Genomic DNA, 26167 nt, shown 5'->3' with positions numbered 1-26167 from the left:
GCTATTGGCCCTTACCTGGAATTTAGTTCAAAGGTTCGGAACACAGGAATGAACCACAGGTTAGTTGTACACCCAGGAATGAATGTACGATTTTGCAGTAATTAAGAACTTGACGAAACATGAATTTTGCAGGAAGAAGTTTATTGCAGAAGTTACTTACTGTAAAAACTACCTTTGTAAGCTTAACATCTTGATCTACAAAACCTTTAAGTTCACCTTGAAGAACACTGTTGTTTTTAATAGAGTAATACTGTCTTGTCTACTTGTAGTTCCCTTATTGTGCAGAAAGTGTCCTAAAAAAGTTTCACCCTGGATTTTCACTGGATCCGGTATGGCGGCGGAACTGCGCCGCCAAGACGGCAGACTCTGCCCTATTTGATTCAAGTCAATGTGTCAAAGCTTCTATATTTGCCGGTCGCCGCAACACGGTGGTTCAATTTGGCTAAAATCTGCTTGTGTTGGACAAGAAGTCATGCAAAAACACAAAACAAATTATCCAGTTTACTTTCAAAATAAAATACACCATTTTCAAGGCGGATCGTATTTTACACTTCAACATGTCGGGACAGACATAAAGTCAACTTGTCAAAGGTTTTCAGACATAATTTCACCTTTTTGACACCAATGGATGAGGATATGCTGATTCTGGAGGTCCAAAATTATGAATATTTATCACAGGCATCTAAATGGGAGCCTGTGTCAAATACAAGCTGATACAGGGGGCAGGGAAGCAGGGGAGTGGTTAGCGAGCGTTGATTGGGATCTGGGATGGATGATGTTAGTGTTGTGTTGTTGCTTGCTAAAAAATAAATAAAGTTGTCTTCTATTCTGCAATGAGAAACGGTCGTCTTTTCTACGAGTCAAGTTAAGCCAATACCGTCACAGACTGCCTGTGGGTATTGATGGACGATCCGTGGTGTTGCCGTTCAGTAGCCATTACGTATCTCAAATAGCAGGACTGAGTTTATTTGCTTTCGCTCCTCTGGAAAGACAGAATAAATTGTTTGTGGTTCGCTTTAGTACAACTTCCCTTATCACGTGATTAGGTGCGGATTTGCGAGATCTCGTCAAAAGTCCACGCTATTTCACGGCAGGGCGGAGCTGCAACAAAACGGCGGTAAGGGATTGGTAGACCGCGTTTTGTTGCCGTTACGCATTCAGTGGATATTCTCCAGTGTGTGTTCTTATGTGTCCAATCAAAGTTATCTTCTGAGAAAACCTTTGACCACAAACTAAGCAGGAGAAAGGTTCCTCTCCAGTGTGTGTTCGTGTGTGTCTCGTTAAACCATCTTTTTTAGTAAATCTTTTGCCACACACCGAGCAAGGAAAAGGTTTTTCTCCAGTGTGTGTTCTTGTATGTCTCTTTAAACCGTGTTTTTTAGTAAATCTTTTACCACAAACAGAGCAAGGAAAAGGTTTTTCTCCAGTGTGTATTCTTGTGTGTTCTTTTAAATGGGATTTATGAAAAAATCTTTTACCACAGACTGAGCACGGAAAATGTTTCTCTCCAGTGTGACATATCATATGTCTTTTCAGATTACCCTTTTTACCATAGGTTTTGTCACAGTGAGAGCATTCGAAATGTGTGTTGCTAGTGTGACATGTCTTATCTGCTGAGTCGTCGTCATCATCATCAGTGTCAGCAGAGTGTGACGTTGTGTCGTCACTATCTGATAGTGGAGCTAAGAGGTTGTCTGCTTGTGATGCTCCAAAGTGGTCGCCATCCGCTTCGGATGCCATGTGTTGAGTTGAGCTGCTGCTTGGGTCTTTAATTTGACCTTTGTCTTCGTTAATTTCACTTTTTACAAGGTCATGAATCACTGGGAACTCCTCCAGTCCTTTCAAATGCTCCCCTTCCTGATTGATGCCGTGATCCTCCTCTTCTTCTTTAATCTGAAGGGGCTCCGGCCACTCTTGCTCCATCCTGAAACTCCACTCCTGCTGCTCAGGGGGAACATTATCTTCGCTGGCGTCTGCAGGACACAAGAAGACAAACAATTGCTTTGGAAAACGGTAAGTAACTAAGATTGTTAAACGGGGCTGAAGTTAGCTTTCACTTCACAACCTTCGATACTGATCATAGATACCAGACTGATCATTGAACAGTTACTAGTGCAAAACGATGACAAAGAACAACATAACACTATAAATGTTTTGTAAAGATGCATTATAACAAAGTGTATTGTTTGTGAAATATTTGAGCTACAGTATCTGAGACCACAGCAGGTCCAGAATAAAAAAACACTGTACCTGGACCTCTCAAATCTGGACTCTATTACCCCACAGACCCTGAAGATTCAAAAAAATATTGTGTTTGTAATTTGTGAAACCGTTATTGTATTATTGTAAATATATATTTTTTTACATTTAACCTTTTTTTCAGCATTTAGACCACATTACCCTAGGTCCAAATCCAAAACCACTATACCTGGACTTCTCAAATCTGGACTGTGTTTTTATAAATCTTAAGTGTTTATAGCACGGCTATTCTACTGGGGCACGGGGGGGCCATATTTTTACATGTTCACATGTCCCAAAATTTCCGGTCCAAAACTGCTGGCTTAATAGTGACCTCCAGAGTGGGGGGGTTTTCGGGCTCTAGTACAGAATGCCCTGCTGGCAATATTTAGAGATACTACCTCAGTAGAAGCATTTAAGTTCCTCCCTAAAACTCATTTATAAACTCTAGCTTTTACAGTGCATCTGGAAAGTATTCACAGGGTTTCACTTTATCCACATTGTTTTATGTTACAGCCCTATACCAAAATGGAATAAATGTATTTGTGTCCTCAAAATTCTACACACACTACCCCATGATGACAATAAGACAAAGGTTTTTTGGATTTTTGCAAATGTATAAACAATTAAAAACTCAGTTATCACATGTACTTAAGTAGTCACAGCTTTTGCCATTAAGCCCAAAAGAGAGCTCAGATGCATCCTGTTTCAACAAATCATCCCTGAGATGTTCCTACAGCTTAATTGGAGTCAACCTGTGGTAAATTTAGTTGATTGGACATGATTCGGAAAGGCACACACATGTCTATATATAAGGTCCCACAGATGGCAGAGCACAAATCAAGCATGAAGTCGAAGGAATCTTCTGTAGGCCTAGGATTGTCTTGAGGCACACATCTGGGGAAGAGTACAGAAAAGCTGCCTTGAAGGTTCCAATGAGCACAGTGGCCTCCATCATTTGTAAATGGAAGAAGTTTGGAACCACCAGGACTCTTTCTAGAGCTGGCCGGTCGTCTAAACTGACCGATCAGCGGAAAAGGGCCCTAGTCAGGGAGGTGACCAAAAACCTGATGGCCAGAGCTACAGCATTCCTCCGTGGAAAGAGGAGAACCTTCCAAAAGGACAACCATCGCTGCAGCAATCCACCAATAGGGCCTGTATGATAGAGTGGCCAGAAGAAAGCCATTCCTTGGTAAAAAGCACATAGCAGCCCACCTGGAGTTTGCCAAAATGCACCTAAAAGACTCTCAGACCATGAGGAACAAAGTTCTCTGGAATTATGAGATAAAGATTGAACTCTTTGGCGTGAATGCCAGGCGTCATTTTAAGAGGAAACCAGGCACCGCTCATCACCAGACCAGCACCATCTTTAGCAGCAAGAACTCGGAGACTATTCAAGATAAAGGGAAAGATGAATGAAGCAATGTACAGAGACATCCTGGATGAAAACCTGCTCCAAAGCGCTCTTCAACTCTGACTGGGAAGACGGTTCATCTTTAAACAGGACAACGACCCTAAGCACACAGCCAATATATCAAAGAAATGGCTTCAGGACAACTCTGTAAATGTCCTTGAGGAGCCCAGCCAGGTCTCAGTATTTAATCCGATTGAACATCTTTGGAGAGATCTGAAAAGTCTCCCAGTTTCTCTCTGGCTCTCATCGAAGGCGTACACTTTCCCATCCCCTTTCCCCTTATCTCTCTTGCTTGCTTCTTTGTTTTATCTTGTCTTAACTTTCGGGTAGCCTCTTTTTGCACGGCTTTCCAATATCTAAACAACGGAATTGATGAACTGGCCTCTCAACAAAATTGACAAGATCTCGGGTTCGGGGGAACCTGTCTGTCCTGACGGAACGGTTGTGGCTGGACACATGACGGACACTTGGGAGAAGCAGAGTGCCCCCTGCCTGGCGACACTTTCAGTCGAGGACGTTGAAGATCTATTCCTATTCAAAATCATGATAACAGGACATCTGCTGATTGGAGTAAGCATTAGCCTGGTGCATCGACCATTTGGAAGATACTAGCAGACGTTCAAAGTACCACAAATGATTGGATGATGTGGGCAGAACTCTGCTCTGTCTCCCTGTAATGTTTGTCTGCTCTTGAATGGGATTGTGCTGAAAATCCTAATTTCTCCTCTGGGATTAATAAAGTACTTCTGATTCTGATATGGAACATGCTTGTAATGTGTGTCATAACTGAACTTACTGAATCATCAATCATCTTCAATGCAGTCGGGGTCACCCATGGCAGAGCCCAGCTCTGAAACAAGGATCCCAGTGTCGTGTGCGATTACTTCGGGGTAGGTGAGGCGGCCCCTGGTAGATTGTTTCCAAAAGAGGAGCTGTGATATCAGCTCCATCTTGGCACAGAAGCAGTGACCAGCAAACTGTGCGCAACGTTGGCTCAGTCGGGTGCTTGCTCTAGGTATTTTGTCCAAGGTGAGATGGGACTGCCACGACAAGCCTTGAATCCCTCGAAGCAGGTTGGTATAGCAACCGTCAAGGCGTTTGTGAAGGCCCGCATTGAGGGTCCAGGTCTCGGAGCAGTACATGAGGATGGGTTCGATGGCAGACTTGAAGAGGTCTAGCTTAAGTGACTTCAATCAATGTTTATTTATATAGAACTAAATCACAAGTGTCTCAAAGGGCTGCACAAGCCACAACGACATCCGCGGTACAGAGCCCACATAAGGGCAAGGAAAAACTCACAACCCAGTGGGAGACCGGATGCAATGGACGTCGAGTGGGTCTGACATAATATTGTGAAAGTCCAGTCCATAGTGGATCTAACATAATAGTGAGAGTCCAGTTCTTAGTGGGGCCAGCAGCAGACCATCCCGAGCGGAGACAGGTCAGCAGCGCAGAGATGTCCTCAACCGATGCACAGGTCCACCCCGGTCCCTGGGCAGGTTGGAGTGCCATATACTGTCCATTTTATTACATGCTTTCCAGGCTTGGGCTTTCCTGGTACGGAAGTCATTACCGGAATCCATGATCCAGGAACCGAGGTACTTAAAATCGTCAACTTGGGGCTCTAGATTTGGAGGACAGTTGTACAGCAGTTTCGGTCGAGACAAATTCTGTCTTCAAGGAGTTGCAGTGGAGACCAACGCAGTTAGCGGTATCCTCTAGAGCAGTGGTCCCTAACCACCGGTCCGGGGACCGGTACCGGTCCGTGACACATTTGCTACCGGGCCGCAGAGAAACATTAAACAATTTATAAATGACTGCATTTTCTCCGACTTAACTTTTGCCAAGCTTTTACTCAGTGGCCTAGTGGTTAGAGTGTCCGTCCTGAGATCGGTAGGTTGTGAGTTCAAACCCCGGCCGAGTCATACCAAAGACTATAAAAATGGGACCCATTACCTCCCTGCTTGGCACTCAGCATCAAGGGTTGGAATTGGGGGTAAAATCACCAAAAATGATTCCCGGGCGCGGCCACCGCTGCTGCCCACTGCTCCCCTCACCTCCCAGGGGGTGATCAAGGGTGATGGGTCAAGTGCAGAGAATAATTTCGCCACACCTAGTGTGTGTGTGACAATCATTGGTACTTTAACTTTAACTTTTATATAGATGTACAATAAAAGTTGCAATTTGTTATATTTGTTATAACTTTGTGACATGATACAAAGCACATTAATGAACATATAAAATATAAATGTGAAAGATTTCCATCTGAATCGTATCGCAAAAAAACAAGCCCAGTGCTCTTACTAATTCAGCGTTATAGTGAGTTGTATTTTTCATGCACGTATTTTTGCTGTATTTATCTGTCGCAAGTGGAAAGCCGGTCCCTAAAAATAATGCCTACATTAAACCGGTCCGTGGCGCAAAAAAGGTTGGGGACCACTGCTCTAGAGCATGGAGAAGGGTTTCTGCATCTGCCGACGAATTGGATGGTATTGCAATGTCATCTGCAAAATCAAAATCTCTGATGTATTTCTACACCACAACTCAGTGGCCTTGTGGTTAGAGTGTCCGCCCTGAGATCGGTAGGTCATGAGTTCAAACCCTGGCCGAGTCATACCAAAGACTATAAAAATGGGACTCAGCATCAAGGGTTAGAATTGGGGTTAAATCACCAAAAAATATTCCCAGGCGCGGCCACCGCTGCTGCTCACTGCTCTCCTCACCTCCCAGGGGGTGATCAAAGGGGATGGGTCAAATGCAGAGAATAGTTTTGCCACACCTAGGATGTGTGTGACAATCATTGGTACTTTAACTTAACTTACTGAAAACATGGGACTAAAATCGATTATTTTCATGAAATTTGCAAAAAGCTCTTAAAAAAAAAGTATTTTTTTTGCAATAAAAACTAGCATATAGTTTTAGTTTTTGACAGATCCTTGCCCCGGTGGAGAAAAAAATCCTGGAGCCGTCCCTCGTAACGCCACACGAGATAGGAGGGATATGGGGATCGATCTCCCAACCCCTAGAGCAGAGTTTTTCAACCTTTTTTGAGCCAAGGCACATTTTTTTCATTAAAAAAATACGGAGGCACACTACCAGCAGAAAAGGTTAAAAAATGAAACTCCACCAGGTTGTCGTGCCTTATTTTGAGTTTGTTGTTGTTTCCTGTGTGTAGTGCTTTAGTTCCTGTCTTGCGCTGTTATTTTGGTGACCCTTCCTGTTTTGTTGTTGTTCTCCTGTAGCAGCTTCACGCCTTCCTTTGAGTGCTATTGCCAGCAACTGCTTTGTTTTCGCAATCAAGACTATTTAAGTTGTGCGTACGCTATCCTTCTTTGTGGGGACATTGTTGATTGTCATGTACGGATGTGCTTTGTGGACGCCGTCTTTGCTCCACACGCTGCAAGTTTTTGCTGTCGTCCAGCATTCTGTTTTTGTTGACTTTGTAGCCAGTTCAGTTTTACTTTTGTTTTACATAGCCATCCCTATGCTTCAGTGCCTTTTCCTAGCGGGACTTGCCTTTTGTATTAATTTTTGGTTTAAGCGTTACATACCTTTTTACCTGTCTCTCGCTGTGCTCTGCATATTGGTATTGCCAAGCTCTACACAGCGCAGGCACTAGACAGCGACACATTATTATGATTATTGATTTGCAAAAAATATTTTTTGGACCAATTAGGTGAAGTGGCATAATTTCCCACGGCACACCAGACAATATCTCAGGGCACACTAGAGTGCCGCGGCACAGTGGTTGAAAATCACTGCCCTGGAGTACACAAATAAAAAGACTTCAACGAGGAAAACATACAATGGAGTAGTGTTGATGAACAAATGGAAAGCATTGAAGGACTAACCTGATCTGTTTGACTCTATTCGAGGCTTGAAAACAGCGTCCAGTAGTCGCTCGTTCTCCTCTTTTATTCGAGAAATCTCCTCCTCGTACTCTGCTATCATTCTTTCTAACACTACAAATATTTCTTCTACGGCCGAAGTCAGTCGCTGGTTGACCAACGCTCTCAGCATTTGTACTTTACACATGTTCACACAATCACAACACTCGATCTTTGCATAGAGGATGTGTTGATAAACTTCCGCGTCTCTATTGTTAGCAGCTAACAAGCTAAGCTCGCCTGTAGCTTCTGAGTAAACTGAGGCAGGTTTGTCTTAACAACAATTTACAAAAAATCGCAACATATAAGGCGACAATTTAACAAACGATGCAATAACCACGTCGACTAGCTAACTTTATTTATTTTCGTGTCAACTGTACTGTAAGATAGTTGTCTAAAATGGCAACCAACGCATGCGCTGTATGTGTTCTTCTTCTTCTTCTTCATTTTGTTTAATGGCGGTTGGCAAGTGACCTTATGGGGTGCATTACCGCTACTTTCTGAAATGGAGTGTGGACCGAGGTGGAACCCTTCTCTAAATATATTTTACAGTGACGTGCAGTCAGGGGAGGCAGGTGAGGCAGGTGCCATCATGGAAAGAAAAAAAAAATGTAAAAAAAAAAAAAAAAAAAAAATTTAATTGTTATATGTATCCAGTGATTATACTACAAAGTTATTTTCCATTTAACTTCACCAGTTTTAGATTATTTGTATTCAAAATCGCTGAATTTTCACATTTGCTGTTCAAATACTGAGAAGAGACTTGCGGTGATCAGCAGCCAGTTGAGCCTCACCATGGATTGTGCAATGACTCGGCTAACTGCTGGCCTGCTGTGCAGTGAGATCGTATTGCTATATGAATTATATTATACATTTCCATAGTTTAGTTAGCTGAGGTATTAAATGTACAGTGTATTTTGTCAACAACTGCATGTGTGTAACGTATTTCTTGTGCTGAGCAATCATAAAACGGCTGCGAAGACGCACTGGCTGAGGCTCGCAGTAATCCCGCCTCATGGTGGTAGAGGGCGCTAGTGATCCCAGGGAACATTTTTGCGACTACTCGGCTGTAGACTGAGTGACAACAAGCAGCAACAGTTAGCGATCATTTATTTTTTCATCTCGCCTGGACTTTTAACATGGAGGATTACATATCTAAAATAAAACAGTTTTCTAAACTGGACTTTCAATCGAAGCAGGAGGTAATAATTAAAGGAAGATCTCCATCGAGACAGAGAGACTTTTAAAACTGAAGAAAGATAAGGAAGACTTCTATAAACAAGTTATCGATGCTTTTGTTCAGAAGGAGCACCGCATGGACTTAATTTATAAGTAAAGGTATGACCATAATAACGTTTTTTTAATTAATTGTGCTTTTTTGTGTGCTACAGTTTGTATGTGTAAAGTTAAAGTTAAGTTCAAGTACCAATGATTGTCACACACACACTAGGTGTGGTGAAATTTGTCCTCTGCATTTGACCCAGCCCCTTGATCACCCCCTGGGAGGTGAGGGGAGCAATGGGCAGCAGCGGCGCCGCGCCCGGGAATCATTTTTGGTGATTTAACCCCCAATTCCAACCTTTGATGCTGAGTGCCAAGCAGGTAAGAATGCTGGTATGAGCTTTTAAACATAACCCGTTAACTGCTGCCAATCAAATGGTGAATAAGATACTCTTTAGGGTTCATATGTTTGTAAATCTGACTGTGATGAAGTCAGTGCCTCACCAGCCATGAACCTAAACCGCACGTCACTGATATCTTATTTAACCCAGTCTTTTTAAAGTATGTATATATTGCTTTGTATCCTACGTGTTCCAAATGCATTCCTAAAATACCTTCCACTACTAACCTAACCTTCTCTTTCGCTAACTTATTTCCCAGTATTTCCCTTTCTCTATTGTATTTCCTACATTGTATTAAAACATGTCCCACACTTTCTATCTGATGGCAACAGTCCCACAGCCCTGTATTATGTTTACCTATCAATGTCAATGAATTATTTAGATATGTATGTCCTAATCTCATTCTAGTAATAATGTCTTCTTTGATTGAAACTTTTATTAATAGATTGCACAGTACAGTACATATTCCGTACAATTGACCACTCAATGGTAACACCCGAATACGTTTTTCAACTTGTTTAAGTCGGGGTCCACGTTAATCAATTCATGGTATTATATATATATATATATATATATATATATATATATATATATATATATATATATATATATATATATATATATATATATATATATATATATATCCATCCATTTTCTACCGCTTGTCCCGTTCGGGGTCGCGGGGGGTGCTGGAGCCTATCTCAGCTGCATTCGGGCGGAAGGCGGGGTACACCCTGGACAAGTCGCCACCACCAACACTGTATATTACTGACAATTGCAAAGTCTAGTTTTTAGCTTGCAGATATAGATTTAAGTGAATTGACTCGTTAAAAAAATAACATTTAGATAAAAATGGATTTGCTGGATTTCAGTTATGCTTTTGATCGTCATTCAGTGCAATTCCAGTGTAACCTATTTTTATGGACTTGCCTCTTTGTGATGTTAAATTCCTGTTATAAGCTGTCATACAGTGTGTGCCTTGAGCTCTTATTTTGAAGGCGCTAAGAGTGGAAGTGGTGTGACACGTGTGGTGGAGCGGAGTTTTGGAAGCAAACGAAATAAAGTGGTCCTCGTGTAAAACTGGAGCCTCCGTGTTTGTTATTTTGTAGTTTTATACAGTATAGGCGACATATATAAACTTTCGGTTACACCAGTATAGTAAAAGTGATTAGTTGCTTAATAATGCTTCTTTTTATATACCCCTTATCCATCTTATCCATCCACATCACAGCTGACTCTTCTCACCCTGGACACAAACTATTCTCCCCTCTCCCCTCAGGCAGGAGACTACGGACCATCCAGACCCACACCTCCCGCCACCTGAACAGTTTTTTCCCCTCGGCCATCAGACACATGAACAATAACAAGATCTGATAGCTCAGTCATGTTTGATCTATTCTGTGTTATATGTGTTTTATGTCGCACGATTGCGCCAAGTAAAATTCCTAGTTTGTGAACCCGTTCTCAAAACAATGGCAATAAAAACTCTTCTCTTCTTCTTCTTATATTATATATTTTTTCCTACAATTTTTTTTGTCTTTTCTACAAAACATTAGTAAAAAAAAAAAATGCGAGAGGAAGGAAGTGACGTACATTTGCGCATGCGTGGACTGATTGTGTCTTCGCCTGTCACTATCGCGTAGTGACAGGCGTGGATGTTGTTGTTGTTGTCACTTATGATTATGGATGTGCGTAGGCATTCATGTCATGTGTTAAAGTAAATCATCCCTAATTATTTTTTTGTATCCGGATACATTCGACTAAGCGCACTTTGACGCTTTGCGGGCTAGCTTAGATTGCTAGCTGCTAACAAGCCAGAAGTGATCAAAAAGACATCGCTACGCAGAGATCAAAGTGTGAGTGTAAAGTGTTGTGATTGTGTCATAAAATGTGCGAAAGAACGATTGCGGAGCACGAGGAGGAACATTCTCGAACAAAAGAAGAGAACGAGCAACAACATGAATTGGACGCTGTTTTCCAGACAAATCAAGTTGTGTCACACACAGAAGGTTTGTTTCATTCTTAGCCTCGCATGTTTCTTAAGTTAATGTTTTAATATTACCAACATTCCTAAATATATTGTCTATAGCAGGGGTCTCAAACTCAATTTTCCTGGGGGCCACTGGATGCAGAAACTGGGTGAGGCTGGGCCGCCAGAAAAGATTTCTTAAAAAAATCTAACATGCACTTTTTAATGAATTCACCTTCTTTGAATGACTATCCCACCCTGGCAACATACTTGCCAACCCTCCTGATTTTTCCGTGAGACTCCCAAATTTCAGTGCCCCTCCCGACAATCTCTCGGGGCAACTATGCCCTCGAATTTGTCCCGATTTTCACCCGGACAATAATATTAAGGGTGTGCCCTGATAGCACTGCCTTTAACGTCCTCTACAACCTGTCGTCGCGTCCGCTTTTTCACCATAAGTGACTGCAAGGCATACTTGATCAACAGCCATACATGTCACACTGAGGGTGGCCGTATAAACAACTTTATCACTGTTACAAATATGCGCCACACTGTGAACCCACACCAAACAAGAATGACAAACACATTTCGGGAGAACATCTGCACCGTAAGACAACATAAACACAACAGAACAAATACCCAGAACACCTTGCAGCCCTAACTCTTCCGGGCTGCAATATACACCCCCGCTACCACCAAACCCCGCCCCCCCCCAACCCCGCCCACCTCAACCGACGCACGGAGGGGGGCATGGTTTTGATGTGTGGGGGCGCAGGGTTGGGGGGGCGGGGCAGTTGATTCGGCAGGTGGGTTGTTACACACTCCTTAGCGGGTTCCGACTTCCATGGCCACCGTCCTGCTCTCTATATCAACCAGGGTGAGCCCCACCCCTTTCGTGAGCGCACTGCGCGCGGAGTGACCCCTGTTACGCGCCCCCGGCAACAGGGGTGGCGGGCAGGTAAGCTGCGCGGGCGGAGCGCGCGGAGTGACTCATGTTACGAGCCCCCGGCCACGGGGGTGGCGGGCAGGTAAGCTGCTTACCTGCTGCGCGTGACGCCGGCCGCGGCGAAGGCGGACGAGGCGGGGTGTCGGTGCGGTGGGCGCGGTAGTGACCCTGGATGTGCGTCGGGCCCTTCTCGCGGATCGCCTCAGCTACGGCTCCCGGTGGGGCCCTCTCGGGGGTTTTTGGGGTGTTTTTGTAGAGGGCTTTATGTCCGGAATAGTGTATTCCCATTAGCTGCATTGTTAGCCACCTTGTACATGCCAAGTTTAAAGACATAGAATGCATTAAAAAATAAATACTCAGAGCTCATTGTCACGTTACTGTTTTAATTAATTAATTAATTTCAGAAAGATACACCACTGAAGGCTTTCTTATTGTGTATTGTCATCCACAAGTTGCAAGCATTCTCTGTGTATATTTTACGCTTGAAAAATGATTGTCATTCTTAAACAACAATTTGTGTTAAAACACATTTACCCGCACCTATTAAGAGCATTCATGAACTGTTGAGCGATCTATAGTGCTAATTTGTGAGGATGAAAGATTATCATCACACATCTCTGTCATGTAAATGCTGCCTCTTTGCTGGATCAGCATTGCAAATGAAAATCTGTTCGTAATTGTTTTTCTCTGTATAAATAATGAATATATAAATACATGTAAACTATGAAGTGAGGACATGGATGTGTTGCTAAATGTTTATATCCTAAATTACCCAGAAGGCTTAGTACTAGAGATGTCCGATAATGGCTTTTTTGCCGATATCCGATATTCCGATACTGTCCAACTCTTAATTACCGATTCCGATATCAACCGATACCGATATATACAGTCGTGGAATTAACACATTATTATGCCTAATTTTGTTGTGATGCCCAGCTGGATGCATTAAACAAAGTAACACGATTTTCCAAAAAAAAGAGAACAACTTCAACTCAAGTTAGTAGACTGCCTGGTATACTGTATAACAGGAAATTATAAACTGAGCTCAATCTGCCCTGCTCTAACGTATTTGTATGAGTAACACAAATGTGCTGCAAGCTAGTGGTGAGTGCTTGAAGTGGCCTAGCAGTCAGCCAGAGCTTCTGAAATGCTGCATTGAGACAGGGCACCTCCGTTCACTGCAAGCTGCTTTCGGTGTTTGCTTTTCATCCATCTTCCGCTTGTATTCATCGTGCATCTCCTTATGATTCTTGAAGAGGTGGGAGATCAAATTGCTCATATTAAAGGAAGACGACTTGGTTCCTCCTCGCATAACCAACTTTTTGCAGCCATTGCAAATTGCCGGTTTTTTATCCGTCAGACACACTTTAAAATAATCCCAAACCATAGACATGGTGTCGTTAGTTAGTCACGGAGCGGGCTCGCTTGTTAGCCAGGCTACAGCACCGGCAACAACACACTCTTGTTGTTGTTATGTTCCGCTCGCGGCGGTTTGATAAGGTCATCAAGCGTCGCCAGTAAACCTCTCATGCTGCAGTTGTCAACTCCTGTGTTGTGTGTGAGAGAGGGGAGAGGGGAGGGGCTGCTGACTGGAAGACGCAACTGCTTTGTACTGCTCCCTACGTCTGTGTTTTACCGGATATGTACCGCTCCGTACAGCGGTGTTTTAAAAATTCATTAATTTTACTTTTTGAAACCGATACCGATAATATCCGATATTACATTTTAAAGCATTTATCGGCCGATAATATCGGCCGGCCGATATTATCGGACATCTCTACTTAGTACCAAAGACATAATTTGTTTGTCTTCTTGCGCCCTGCAGACATTGGTGAAGAACGTAGCCTCAGAGCGGAGCAGAAGGAGCCACAGCCCCCCCACATTAAAGAGGAAGTTGAGGAACTCCCTCACATCAAAGAGGAAGAGGAGGAACACAGCATCAGTCAGGAGGGAAAGCCTCCTAAAGGACTGGAGGATGTTGATGTCACCAAGTTTTCAGTGATTGGTGTCATTGTGAAGAGTGAAGATGATGAAGAAGATGGTGTAAATGAAGAGACGAGGCAGGAGTTTCTGTTTGCAGGCTCCACTACTCAACGCATGACAACAGAAGCTGATGGAGACCACTTCGGAGCATCACAAGCAGCCATCGTAGCTCCACTATCAGATAATGTTGACACAATGTCACACTCTTCTGACACCGATGATGAAGACTCTAAAGCTGAAATGTTATATCACACTGACAACATGCCTTGGAAATGTTTTCAGTGTGACAAAACCTTTAGCAACAAGGGAAATCTCAACATGCACATGAAGATCCACTCAGGAGAGAAAACCTTTTCATGCTCATTTTGTGGTAAAACATTCTTTCAGAAGGCAAATTTGACAGCACACACAAGAACACACACAGGAGAGAAACCTTTTTCTTGCTCCGTGTGTGGTAAAAGATTTTCTAAAAATGATGGTTTAAAAAGACATGCAGGAACACACACTAGAGAGAAACATTTTCTCTGCCCGGTGTGTGGTAAAAAATTCTCTAAAAAAGATGGTTTAAAAAGACACACCAGAATACACGATGTTGAGCAACCTTTTTTCTGTTCAGTGTGCAAAGCACATTTTGGTGACAGTTCTGTCCTGGCTCGACACATGAGAGGACACACTGGAGAGAAACCTTTCACCTGCTCAGTTTGCGGTAAAGGATTTTATCATAAGTCACATTTTAAGGAACATACCAGAATACACACTGGAGAGAAACCGTTTCCTTGTTCGTTGTGTGGTAAAAGTTTCTCTAAAAGACATGGTTTAAACAGACACACACAAACACACACTTGAGGGGAAAAAAACACATTTTGTTTATTGTATGATCAGCGGTTCTCAAATAAGGTTGTGTATTGTTTACATATCCGACACTAGTGTCGAATCAAACTCTACTTTAAAAAAGGTAACCACAACACAACTGATGTTTAAAATTAAATGTATATATATTTTTTACAAAATGTATGAAATTCAAGTTGCTTTGATTATCATTTAAATATTTCATTAATAAAAATTAGATAATTGAATAATACATTCACAAAAAGGATATTTTGATATTAATTTCTAATGATCTCAATTTACCCAAAAACATCTGAAATTAGCATACGATGCACTGCATACGATGCACCAAACGTGCATAAGTAGCAAGGCACAACATTCAGTTCAGATGCTGTATGTATATGACAAAACTTACATTTAGTCGTCAAGGCACACAAGGCTGGCTGCCAAAATTGATCGAAAGCGGGCTATTCTGACAGACGTGCTTGAAGGGGAAAATGACGTCACAGATTGAATTACCAAATTAAAGGCACAGGAACATTACAGAACTAGTTAACTGCACACAATAGACTTTTGTACAGTAACCTAAATGAAACAAAACATCCAAATTAGGGAGAAAATACCTAAACTAAACAAATACCAAATATAATCCTAATGCAACTAAATTATTTCAGAATAATTCAACCTAAACACTACATACAGAAATAAATGAATAGCTCCAACAGATGCTAAAAGTTCAACTTCAACTGTTAAAGTTAAAGTGCCAATGATTGTAACACACACTAGGTGCGGTGAAATTATCCTCTGCATTTGACCCATCCCCACAGGAGAGCTGTGAGCAGCAGCGGTGGCCGCGCCCGATAATCATTTGGTGATTCAACCCCCAATTCCAACCCTTGATGCTGAGTGCCAAGCAGGGAGGTAATGGGTCCCATTTTTATAGTCTTTGGTATGACTCCACTGGGGTTTGAACTCACGACCTACCGATCTCAGGGCGGACACTCTAACCACTAGGCCACTGAGCAGGTTCCCATTTGCAATAAAAACTAGCATATAGTTCTAACCACTTTTAAGTATTAAGTCACAATTACAAACGAATCTCAAAAAGTGCTATTCCCTTAGACCAGGGGTCTCAAACTCAATTTACCTGGGGGTGGCTGGAGGCAGATTTGGGTGGGGCTAAACCGCATCAGGTATTCCACAAGAAAAGCTTTGTTGAAAAAAATCCCAATCTTCCCAAATTAAGTTTAAAGTTAAAGTACCAATGATTGTCACACACACACTAGGTGTGGCGAAATTATTCTCTGCATTTGACCCATCAAAATTATAATATACGAAGGTCCTGGGTTCGATCCTTTCTGTGTGGAGTTTGCATGTCCTCCCCATGACTGCGTGGGTTCCCTGCGGGTACTCCGGTTTTCTCCCACCTCCATAGACATGCACCTGGGGATAGGTTGATTGGCAACACTAAAAAATTGGCCCTAGTGTGTGAATGTGAGTGTGAATGTTGTCTGTCTATTTGTGTTGGCCCTGCGATGAGGTGGCGACTTGTCCAGGGTGTACCCCGCCTTCCACCCGATTGTAGCTGATATAGGCTCCAGCGCCCCCCGCGACCCCGAAGGGAATACGCGGTAGAAAATGGATGGATGGAGTAAATACATGTTTGGGGATGTGGAATATTTTGTAATTCCACTTTGTGCCACTATCGTGTTTAGCCAACGCATAGAGAACGTCATTTTCGCAATGTACGTCATTTCTGCTTTTTCCTGTTCAGCAGCACGGCGGAGGATAATAGCCTGTTAGCAGTCTCCTTTGTTTTTGTTGATGTCTTTAAAGGGGAACATTATCACAATTTCAGAAGGGTTAAAACCATTAAAAATCAGTTCCCAGTGGCGTATTTTATTTTTCGAAGTTTTTTTAAAAATTTTACCCATCACGCAATATCCCTAAAAAAAGCTTCAAAGTGCCTGATTTTAACCATCGTTATATACACCCGTCCATTTTCCTGTGACGTCACATAGTGATGCCAACACAATCAAACATGGCGTATAGAACAGCAAGATATAGCGACATTAGCTCGGATTCAGACTCGGATTTCAGCGGCTTAAGCAATTCAACAGATTACGCATGTATTGAAACGGATGGTTGTAGTGTGGAGGCAGGTAGCGAAAACGAAATTGAAGAAGAAACTGAAGCTATTGAGCCATATCGGTTTGAACCGTATGCAAGCGAAACCGACGAAAACGACACAACAGCCAGCGACACGGGAGAAAGCGAGGACGAATTCGGCAATCGCCTTCTAACCAACGATTGGTATGTGTTTGTTTGGCATTAAAGGAAACTAACAACTATGAACTAGGTTTACAGCATATGAAATACATTTGGCAACAACATGCACTTTGAGAGTGCAGACAGCCCAGTTTTCATCATTTAATATATTCTGTAGACATACCCTCATCCGCTCGCAAATTTCTTTGACTTTATCGTTGGAAATGCATGTGCTTTGAGTGTCGCAGGATATCCACACATTCTTGCCATCTCTGTCGTAGCATAGCTTTTGTCGGTAAAGTGTGCGGAACAAACGTCCAATTTCTTGCCACTTTCGCATCTTTGGGCCACTGGTGCAACTTGAATCCGTCCCTGTTCGTGTTGTTACACCCTCCGACAACACACCGACGAGGCATGATGTCTCCAAGGTACGGAAAACAGTCGAAAAAACGGAAAATAACAGAGCTGATTTGACTCGGTGTTTGTAATGTGTTTGAGAAAATGGCGGATTGCTTCCCGATGTGACGTCACAACATGACGTCATCGCTCCGAGAGCGAATAATAGAAAGGCGTTTAATTCGCCAAAATTCACCCATTTAGACTTCGGAAATCGGTTAAAAAAATATATGGTCTTTTTTCTGCAACATCAAGGTATATATTGACGCTTACATAGGTCTGGTGATAATGTTCCCCTTTAATGACATGAACACCATAGCACTTTAACTTAACTATGGGACGGCGTGACTCGGGTGGTAGAGCGGCCGTGCCTGCAGCTAGAGGGTTCCTGGTTCAATCCCAGCTTCCGCCATCCTAGTCACGTCCATGTCCTTGAACAAGACACTCCACCCTTGCTCCTGATGGATCAGGCTCGTGCCTTGCTTGGCAGCTTCCACCATCAGTGAGTAAATGTGTGTATGAATAGTTGAATGTGGAAATAGACTCAAAGTGCTTTGAATACCTTGAAGGTAGAAAAGCGCTATATAAGTATAATCCATTTACCATTTAGAAAGTACCGCGATTGCTCCCGGAGTGTTATCCTCTATGCTGTTACTCGAAAAAAAGTGGAAATCACTTTGTGCTGTTGTTGTGGTAAACGTAGTAATAAAAGACAAATGAAATCAAATAGAAATATATGTTGTGTTAATCATGTGAAGTAAAGCAAATACTTTGCAAATAACACTATGCAAATGCAAACTAATGACTTACAATTAACGGTTTGATTCTATAATTGGTCCGGGTTGTCGGTGACGTTTATTGCCTCCGGCCTGCCTGTTTGCCTCGTGTGTTTTTTGATTTTGTGCCTAAGCCTTTTGTTGCAGTGCCTTTTTGTTCTATTGGCACTGTAGTTTTTGTTTTTTTGAATCATTAACAGTGTGGACAATAAAAGACTTGTCGCTCTCACCGCTCCTCTGCGCTTTTTGGAATCCACCACAGTAAACCACGACATACAAGTATAATGTCCCGCTGTGTAGGAAATTTTAAAACTTTTTTTTTGGAAATGCTGTGAACGCAGCGCTGGGACGAATGTCCGCGTGTGCCCAATAGAAACGAGGCAGCCAGCCAAATCAGCAGAATCCTTGTGGGGCGGCGGCATCTGTGATAACAATTTCCCCAGGAATTAGACTTCTCCTTGGTCTTGCCCTTTTCTGTCTGTCTTGCATCATTGGTAGGTATTCAGAAATCCATCTTTTCCAAAAGAGTTCTATCATGTATTGTAGTGGCTTCCCCCCCTTCCCGATGTACAGATCATTATGATCAACCAGTCCTGACGGCATGATTGGCTATCTCTTTAACATCAGAATATAATTATCAATCAATCAAAGTTTACTTATATAGCCCTTAAAAACAAATGTCTAAAAGGGCTGCACAAGCCACAATGACATCCTCAGCTCAGATCCCACATCAGGGTAAGAAAAAAAACTCAACCCAAAGGGAACGACAAGAAACCTTGGAAGGGGCCGCCCCTTGTGTGACCGGTGCAATGGATACTGAGTGAATACAGTTAACGTGAGAGTCCAGTTCATAGTGATGCTAGCAGTGGATCCTCTTGTATGTAGACACGTCAACAGCGCAGAGACGTCACCAACTGATGCATGGAGCAGTGGTCCATCCCTGGTCCCGATTTGGAACAGCTAGTGCATCCTCGGGGGAAACTGATCTGTGGGCACCTGATAACATCTCCACGGAGCAGAGGGAAACAGAGCAAAAAAGAGAGACGGCGGATCAACTGGTCTAAATAGGGGCCTATTTAAAGTCTAGGTTGTATAAATGAGTTTTAAGATGGGACTTAAATGCTTCTACTGAGGTCATACTTGCCAACCCTCCCGGATTTTCCGGGAGACTCCCGAAATTCAGCGCCTCTCCCGAAAACCTCCCGGGACAAATTTTCTCCTGAAAATCTCCCGAAATTCAGGCGGAGCTGGAAGCCACGCCCCCTCCAGCTCCATGCGGACCTGAGTGACTCGTCAACAGCCTGTATTCACGTCTGCTTTCCCACAATACAAACAGCATGCCTGCCCAATCACGTTTTAACTGTAGAATGATCGAGGGCGAGTTCTTGGTTTCTTATGTGGGTTTATTGTTAGGCAGTTTCATTAACGTCCTCCCAGCGCGGTAAAAACACACAACAACAGCAGTCATGTTTTATTCTACCGTAAAGCAGTTTGTCTGCCGTAAACAGCAATGTTGTTGTAATATATTGAGTTGGAGGCAATAACCAGGCGAGGTGATGAAGTACTTCTCTTTACTGTAGACTTCAGAACAGACTCACACACTTGACGTCAGGTGCGCAACACCACGTAAATTGTTGGTCAACCAAAAAGTAACCCCAGTACGCTATAGCCAACATTCACCAGGAGATGGCAACAGACAAACATAGATCACTCTATTACATTCCTCCCCTTTTAGAGTAGAAGTAGAAGTTACTCAAAATAAATAAACAATCCAACCAAAAAATGCAGCAGCTCAATTAAAAAACTGTACTTAAGCCACATTCTTTTTTTTAATTTTTAGTAAACAAAAACATGCTTATTATACAAACAGTATTTGTACACCTTTAACACAGATTTTTATACTGTCTTCAGAGATTCAGTTTTTTTGGTGGTACTCGAAACCTTTCTGGGTACCTGCGAAAGGTGTTCAGCATGGTTAGAAAAATAGTGACAGAGAATAGAACAAGGATGGACAATTCAACCCTTAACTCAACAATGAGTAGATGAGTGTTATGTGTGTGTATATGTGTAAATAAATGAACACAGAAATTCAAGTATATATATATATATAATAAAATAAATATATATATAGCTAGAATTCACTGAAAGTCAAGTACGTCTTATATATATATATATATATATATATATATATATATATATATATATATATATATATATATATATGAAATACTTGACTTGGTGAATTCTAGCTGTAAATATACTCCTCCCCTCTTAGCCACGCCCCCAATCACGCCCCGCCCCACCCCGACCACGCCCCCCACCGCCCACCTCCCGAAATCGGAGGTCTCAAGGTTGGCAAGTATGACTGAGGTAGCATCTCTAACTGTTACCGGCAGGACATTCCAGAGTACTGGAGCCCAAATAGAAAACGCTCTATAGCCTGCAGACTTTTTTGGGGCTCTGGGAATCACTAGTAACGTCTGGCCATTCCCAAGAAAATTTTAATGTAAACTGTGTCATCACTTTGGAGCCTCAAATACACCACTGCTCCATATCCAAATTGACTGGCGACGGAGAAGTGGTGAAGTTGTGCTGTGAGGGTCTCCAAAATGTCTGGGTTTAGAACAGTGCTCTACATTGAACCCTTCAATCACCTTAGAAAAGGGGAATGAGGACTAGAGTCATCCCACCACAAGCTTCTCCTTCAAAGGTTCTGTAGCAACTGCTAGGCAGGAATGGTGAATGGAGCAATCAATCTTAAAGGCCTACTGAAATGAAATGTTTTTATTTAAACGGGGATTGCAGATCCATTCTATGTGTCATACTTGATCATTTCGCGATATTGCCATATTTTTGCTAGTATAGAACAACAACGATAAAGTTCGCAACTTTTGGTCGCTGATAAAAAAAAGCCTTGCCTGTACCGGAAGTAGCGTGACGTCACAAGTTGAAAGTCTCCTCACATTTCCCCATTGTTTACACCAGCAGCGAGAGCGATTGGGACCGAGAAAGCGACGATTAACCCATTAATTTGAGCCATGATTGAAAGATGATGAAAGATTTGTGGATGAGGAACGTGAGAGTGAAGTATTAGAGTGCAGTAACTGTAACCGTAACTTAGGTACAAGGGCTCATTGGATTCCACACTCTCTCCTTTTTCTATTGTGGATCACGGATTTGTATTTTAAACCACCTCGGATACTATATCATCTTGAAAATGAGAGTCGAGAACGCGAAATGGACATTCACACTGACTTTTATCTCCACGACAGTACATCGGTGAAGCACTTTAGCTACGGAGCTAACGTGATAGCATCGGGCTTAACTGCAGATAGAAACAAAATAAATAAACCCTTGACTGGAAGGATAGACAGAAAATCAACAATACTATTAAACCATGGACCTGTAACTACACGGTTAATGCTTTCCAACCTGGCGAAGCTTAACAATGCTGTAGCTAAGGACGCCATTGAATCTAACTTAGCTCCGGACCTCGACAGAGCTATGATAAAAACATTAGCTCTCCACCTACGCCAACCCTCATCTGCTTATCAACACCGACGCTCACCTGCGTTCCAGCGATCGACGGAGCGACGAAGGACTTCACCCGATCATCGATGCGGTCGGCGGCTAGCGTCGGATAGCGCGTCTGCTCTCCAAGTCAAAGTCCTCCTGGTTGTGTTGCTGTAGCCAGACGCTAATACACCGATCGCATCTACAGCTTTCTTCTTTGCAGTCTCCATTGTTCATTAAACAAATTGCAAAAGATTCACCAATACAGATGTCCAGAATACTGTGGAATTTTGCGATGAAAACTGAGCTTTTTGTATTGGATACAATGGCGTCCCAATACTTCCGTTTCAACCATCGACGTCACGCGCATACGTCATCATACCTAGACGTTTTCAACCGGAAGTTTCGCAGGAAATTTAAAATTGCACTTTATAAGTTAACCCGGCTGTATTGGCATGTGTTGCAATGTTAAGATTTCATCATTGATATATAGACTATCAGACTGCGTGGTCGGTAGTAGTGGGTTTCAGTAGGCCTTTAAAGAGCCATAGTGAGCTGACCACTGACAAAACACTGCATCCTTCTAATCAACATTTCAAATATTGAACAAAAAGGAGCAGAAAGCAGTAAAACTTATATCTGCCCCCCTAAGGAGAGCATGTACTACCCGCTCAAATCCAAATGGGTGATGCGTATTCCATAAAAGGTTTTTGTAGGCCTTGTAAATGGTAACCCTGGCCTTTGGGCTAGATGGTCTCTTAACTCAGATATGACTGTATATACGACGGATATCCCCCTCCAAAATAGTCTCTCTCTTTTTGTTTGGTTTGGTTTGTCTTTTGGTTATTCATCCTCTGCTCAAAAGACCTAACCTTGATCCTGACCTCATGGTAAACTACCGGCCGGTGTCCTACCTTCCGTTTATTTCGAAAATCCTCGAAAAAATTGTTGCACAGCAGCTAAATGAACACTTAGCGTCTAAAAATCTCTGTGAACCCTTTCAATCCGGTTTCAGGGCAAATCACTCTACGGAGACAGCCCTCGCAAAAATGACTAATGATCTATTGCTAACGATGGATTCTGATGCGTCATCTATGTTGCTGCTTCTTGATCTTAGCGCTGCTTTCGATACCGTCGATCATAATATTTTATTAGAGCGTATCAAAACATGTATTGGTATGTCAGACTTAGCCTTGTCTTGGTTTAACACTTATCTTACTGACAGGATGCAGTGCGTCTCCCATAACAATGTGACCTGGGACTATGTTAAGGCAGGCCCGGCCCTAACCAATCTGGCGCCCTAGGCAAGATTTTAGGTGGCGCCCCCCCACATCGGCAGTGAAGTGTATATACTCACAAGAAACCGAATAGCTTTGTCTTTGACCTTTTTTTTTTTACTTACAACTATACCTAATATATAAAGGGGTGGAAAAGTGACTATTACTTGCAGGGCAAACATAGCTAACCAGAAGGCAATAACAATGTAAACAAAAAACAGCTGCTTAAAAGATCTAATACAAATGTCCCTGAAAAATGTAAGGTGGGAGTACTGTAATTACCTAACGTTACATTATTATTTTCCATAACAATTTAGCCCCCTCCACAATATTAACCCGACGTTAAAACAGAACTAGCTATTTATTGATTAGCAATTGCCGAATCATGTGACATTAGCTTATCACATTCTGTAACAGACAAATAATTTCATGTTCGGCTCACCTACCTGCTACCTCTGTCTTTTCTCGTTTCTCCTCCTCTTCTTTTCTCTTTTTTCTTCCCTGGGCACCTGACAGTTTTGGCCGTTTTGACATCTTGTGTTGATTTTTTGATGTGGTGACGTCCAAAAAGAGTCATGATACGGGAAGGGAGGGGGCGCACCGTGCGGGGGGACAGGGGGGGGAGGGGGCGTAATGTTGTAACAAATAATATTTCTATTAAATAGGCTTTACTTTGCATTTTAATTAACGTGGGATTATTTTTTGTATTTAGAAATAATAGTACCAACTTTTTCTTTTTTCTTTTTTTTTCTCCAACATTTGTGGCACTGGCGTGGCGCCCCCTGATGGACGGCGCCCTTAGCATTTGCCTATACGGCCTATGCCACGGGCCGGCCCTGTGTTAAGGTGACGTGTGGAGTTCCCCAGGGTTTGGTTCTTGGCCCTGCCCTCTTCAGCAACTACATGCTGCCGCTAGGTGACATCATACGCAAATACGGTGTTGGCTTTCACTGTTATGCTGATGACACCCAACCCTACATGCCCCTAAAGCTGACCAACACGCCGGATTGTAGTCAGCTGGAGGCGTGTCTTAATGAAATTAAACAATGGATGTCCACTAACTTTTTGCAACTCAACACTAAGAAAACGGAAATGCTGATTATCGGTCCTGCTAGACACCGACACCTATTTATTAATCCCACCTTAACATTTGACAACCAAACAATTACACAAGGCGATCCGGTAAAGAATCTGGGTATTATCTTCGACCCAACTCTCTCGTTTGAGTCACAGATCAAGAGTGTTACTAAAACGGCCTTCTTTCATCTCCATAATATTGCTAAAATTCATTCTATTTTGTCCACTAGCGACGCTGAGATCATTTTTCATGCGTTCGTTACATCTCGTCTCGATTACTGCAACGTATTATTTTCGGGTCTCCCTATGTCTAGCATTAAAAGATTACAATTGGTACAAAATGCGGCTGCTAGACCTTTGACAAGAACAAGAAAGTTTGATCATATTACACCTCTATACTGGCTCACCTGCACTGGCTTCCTGTGCACTTAAGATGTGACTTTAAGGTTTTACTACTTATGTATAAAATACTATACGGTCTAGCTCCATCCTATCTTGCTTATTGTATTGTACCATACGTCCCGGCAAGAAATCTGCTTTCAAAGAACTCTGGCTTATTCGTGATTCCCAGAGCCCAAAAAAAGTCTGCGGGCTATAGAGCGTTTTCTATTCGGGCTCCAGTACTCTGGAATGCCCTCCCGGTAACAGTTAGAGATGCTACCTCAGTAGAAGCATTTAAGTCCCATTTTAAAACTCATTTGTATACTCTAGCCTTTAAATAGACCTTCTAGACCAGTTGATCTGCCGTTTCATTTCTGCTCTGCCCCCCTCTCCTTCATGGAGGGGGGAGGGCACAGGTTCGGTGGACGCGATGGCTGTCCAAAGCCGGGACCCGGGGTGCACCGCTCGTCTGTGCATCGGTTGGGGACGTCCCCGCTAGGGATGGTCTCCTGTTGGCCCCACTATGGACTGGACTCTCACTATTATGTTAGATCCACTATGAACTGGACTCACAATATTATGCTAGATCCACTCGTCCATTGCACCGGTCGCCCAGGGGAGCTCCCCACATCTGCAGTCCCCTCCAAGGTTTCTCATTGTCCCATTGGGTTGAGTTTTTCTCTTGCCCTGATGTGGGATCTGAGCCGAGGATGTTGTTGTGGCTTGTGCAGCCCTTTGAGACATTCGTGATTTCAACATTGATTGATAAACATTGACGGTCCCTTAACAGACTTAAGATTTAAATGTTTTATTTTTTGGGGTGCGGGGACAAGACTTGTAACATGGCATTAAAGTGTGTTGGTAATGACTGCACAATGAGTAGGTGGGTTTTAGCTGGTTATGCATGAAAGGGTGTAACTTATCGGTTTCCTGCTGTGCTTGCGTTGAAAGTAATGCACCAGTCAGATGCCTACACGTCCTGTCGCAAATCATTGGTGGAAATTGCATGGTGAGATGAATTGTCAAGGTGGGAGGCAGATCAATGAACATAAGAAAAAGCAAGAGCCTGAGGACTCTACCCTGTGGCATAACTGCAGATTTTTAAAAAAAGCTCAGTGTAGATTTTCAGATTTTAAAAATGTGGGGTCAGTTCACAATGCCACACAAATGCCTTCTTACTAAATTCAATTGTGATTACCCCCACTTTTTGAAGTCAAAACAATTCCACCCCTGCATGTAGTAGGAAAGCATGTCAATAGACTTACTCACAGAACATGTTCAGAGTGTGTAAGAGTGGTTGCTAATGCTGTCAACCTTTGATTTGCAGGAAATTAAAAAAAATTAAGTTAATTATCTTAATGAGCATCATTGAAATTTAAGTATACAAATGTAATATCAGTGCCTCACTTTGATTTTAGTTTATTCTCTACATACTGCTGGGATTAAAAATAAAGTTTTTAAATTGTGCACACTCACTTTGATTTTAGTTTATTCTCTACATACTGCTGGGATTAAAAATAAAGTTTTTAAATTGTGCACATCTTTACAACTTTTGCACCGAGTTTGCTCCACTCGCTTTAAGACTTACATTT

At 42.5% G+C, this 26167-nt stretch overlaps 2 protein-coding genes across 4 annotated transcripts; one reads left to right on the top strand and one right to left on the bottom strand.

Annotated features, from left to right (window-relative positions):
- Positions 1–134: 134 nt before the first annotated feature.
- LOC133574173 (uncharacterized) lies at positions 135–7949 on the bottom strand. The gene is made up of 2 exons (XM_061926256.2): positions 7504–7949; positions 135–1973 (listed from the first exon to the last, which is right to left on the bottom strand). The coding sequence occupies exons 1-2, from the start codon at positions 7685–7687 to the stop codon at positions 1150–1152; spliced, it is 1008 nt and encodes a 335-aa protein (XP_061782240.1). The 5' UTR covers positions 7688–7949; the 3' UTR covers positions 135–1149.
- Positions 7950–10797: 2848 nt separating this feature from the next.
- Positions 10798–18546, top strand: LOC133574313 (uncharacterized). Of its 3 annotated transcripts, none has more exons than XM_061926462.2 (3): positions 10798–11170; positions 11254–11300; positions 13902–18546. In XM_061926462.2, exons 2-3 carry the CDS (start codon positions 11288–11290, stop codon positions 14903–14905), a joined length of 1017 nt encoding a protein of 338 aa, XP_061782446.1. In that variant the 5' UTR covers positions 10798–11170; positions 11254–11287; the 3' UTR covers positions 14906–18546. The 3 variants fall into 3 exon arrangements, with proteins under 3 accessions (XP_061782446.1, XP_061782445.1, XP_061782444.1); XM_061926461.2 differs by having other exon boundaries at positions 11251–11300; XM_061926460.2 differs by lacking the exon at positions 11254–11300.
- The last annotated feature ends 7621 nt before the right edge of the window (positions 18547–26167 follow it).

This window comes from Nerophis lumbriciformis, linkage group LG31, assembly GCF_033978685.3.
Source record: "Nerophis lumbriciformis linkage group LG31, RoL_Nlum_v2.1, whole genome shotgun sequence".
NCBI lineage: Eukaryota > Metazoa > Chordata > Actinopteri > Syngnathiformes > Syngnathidae > Nerophis > Nerophis lumbriciformis.
Note: the sequence above shows the minus strand (reverse complement) of the source record. Positions and strands in the feature narration are given on the sequence as shown.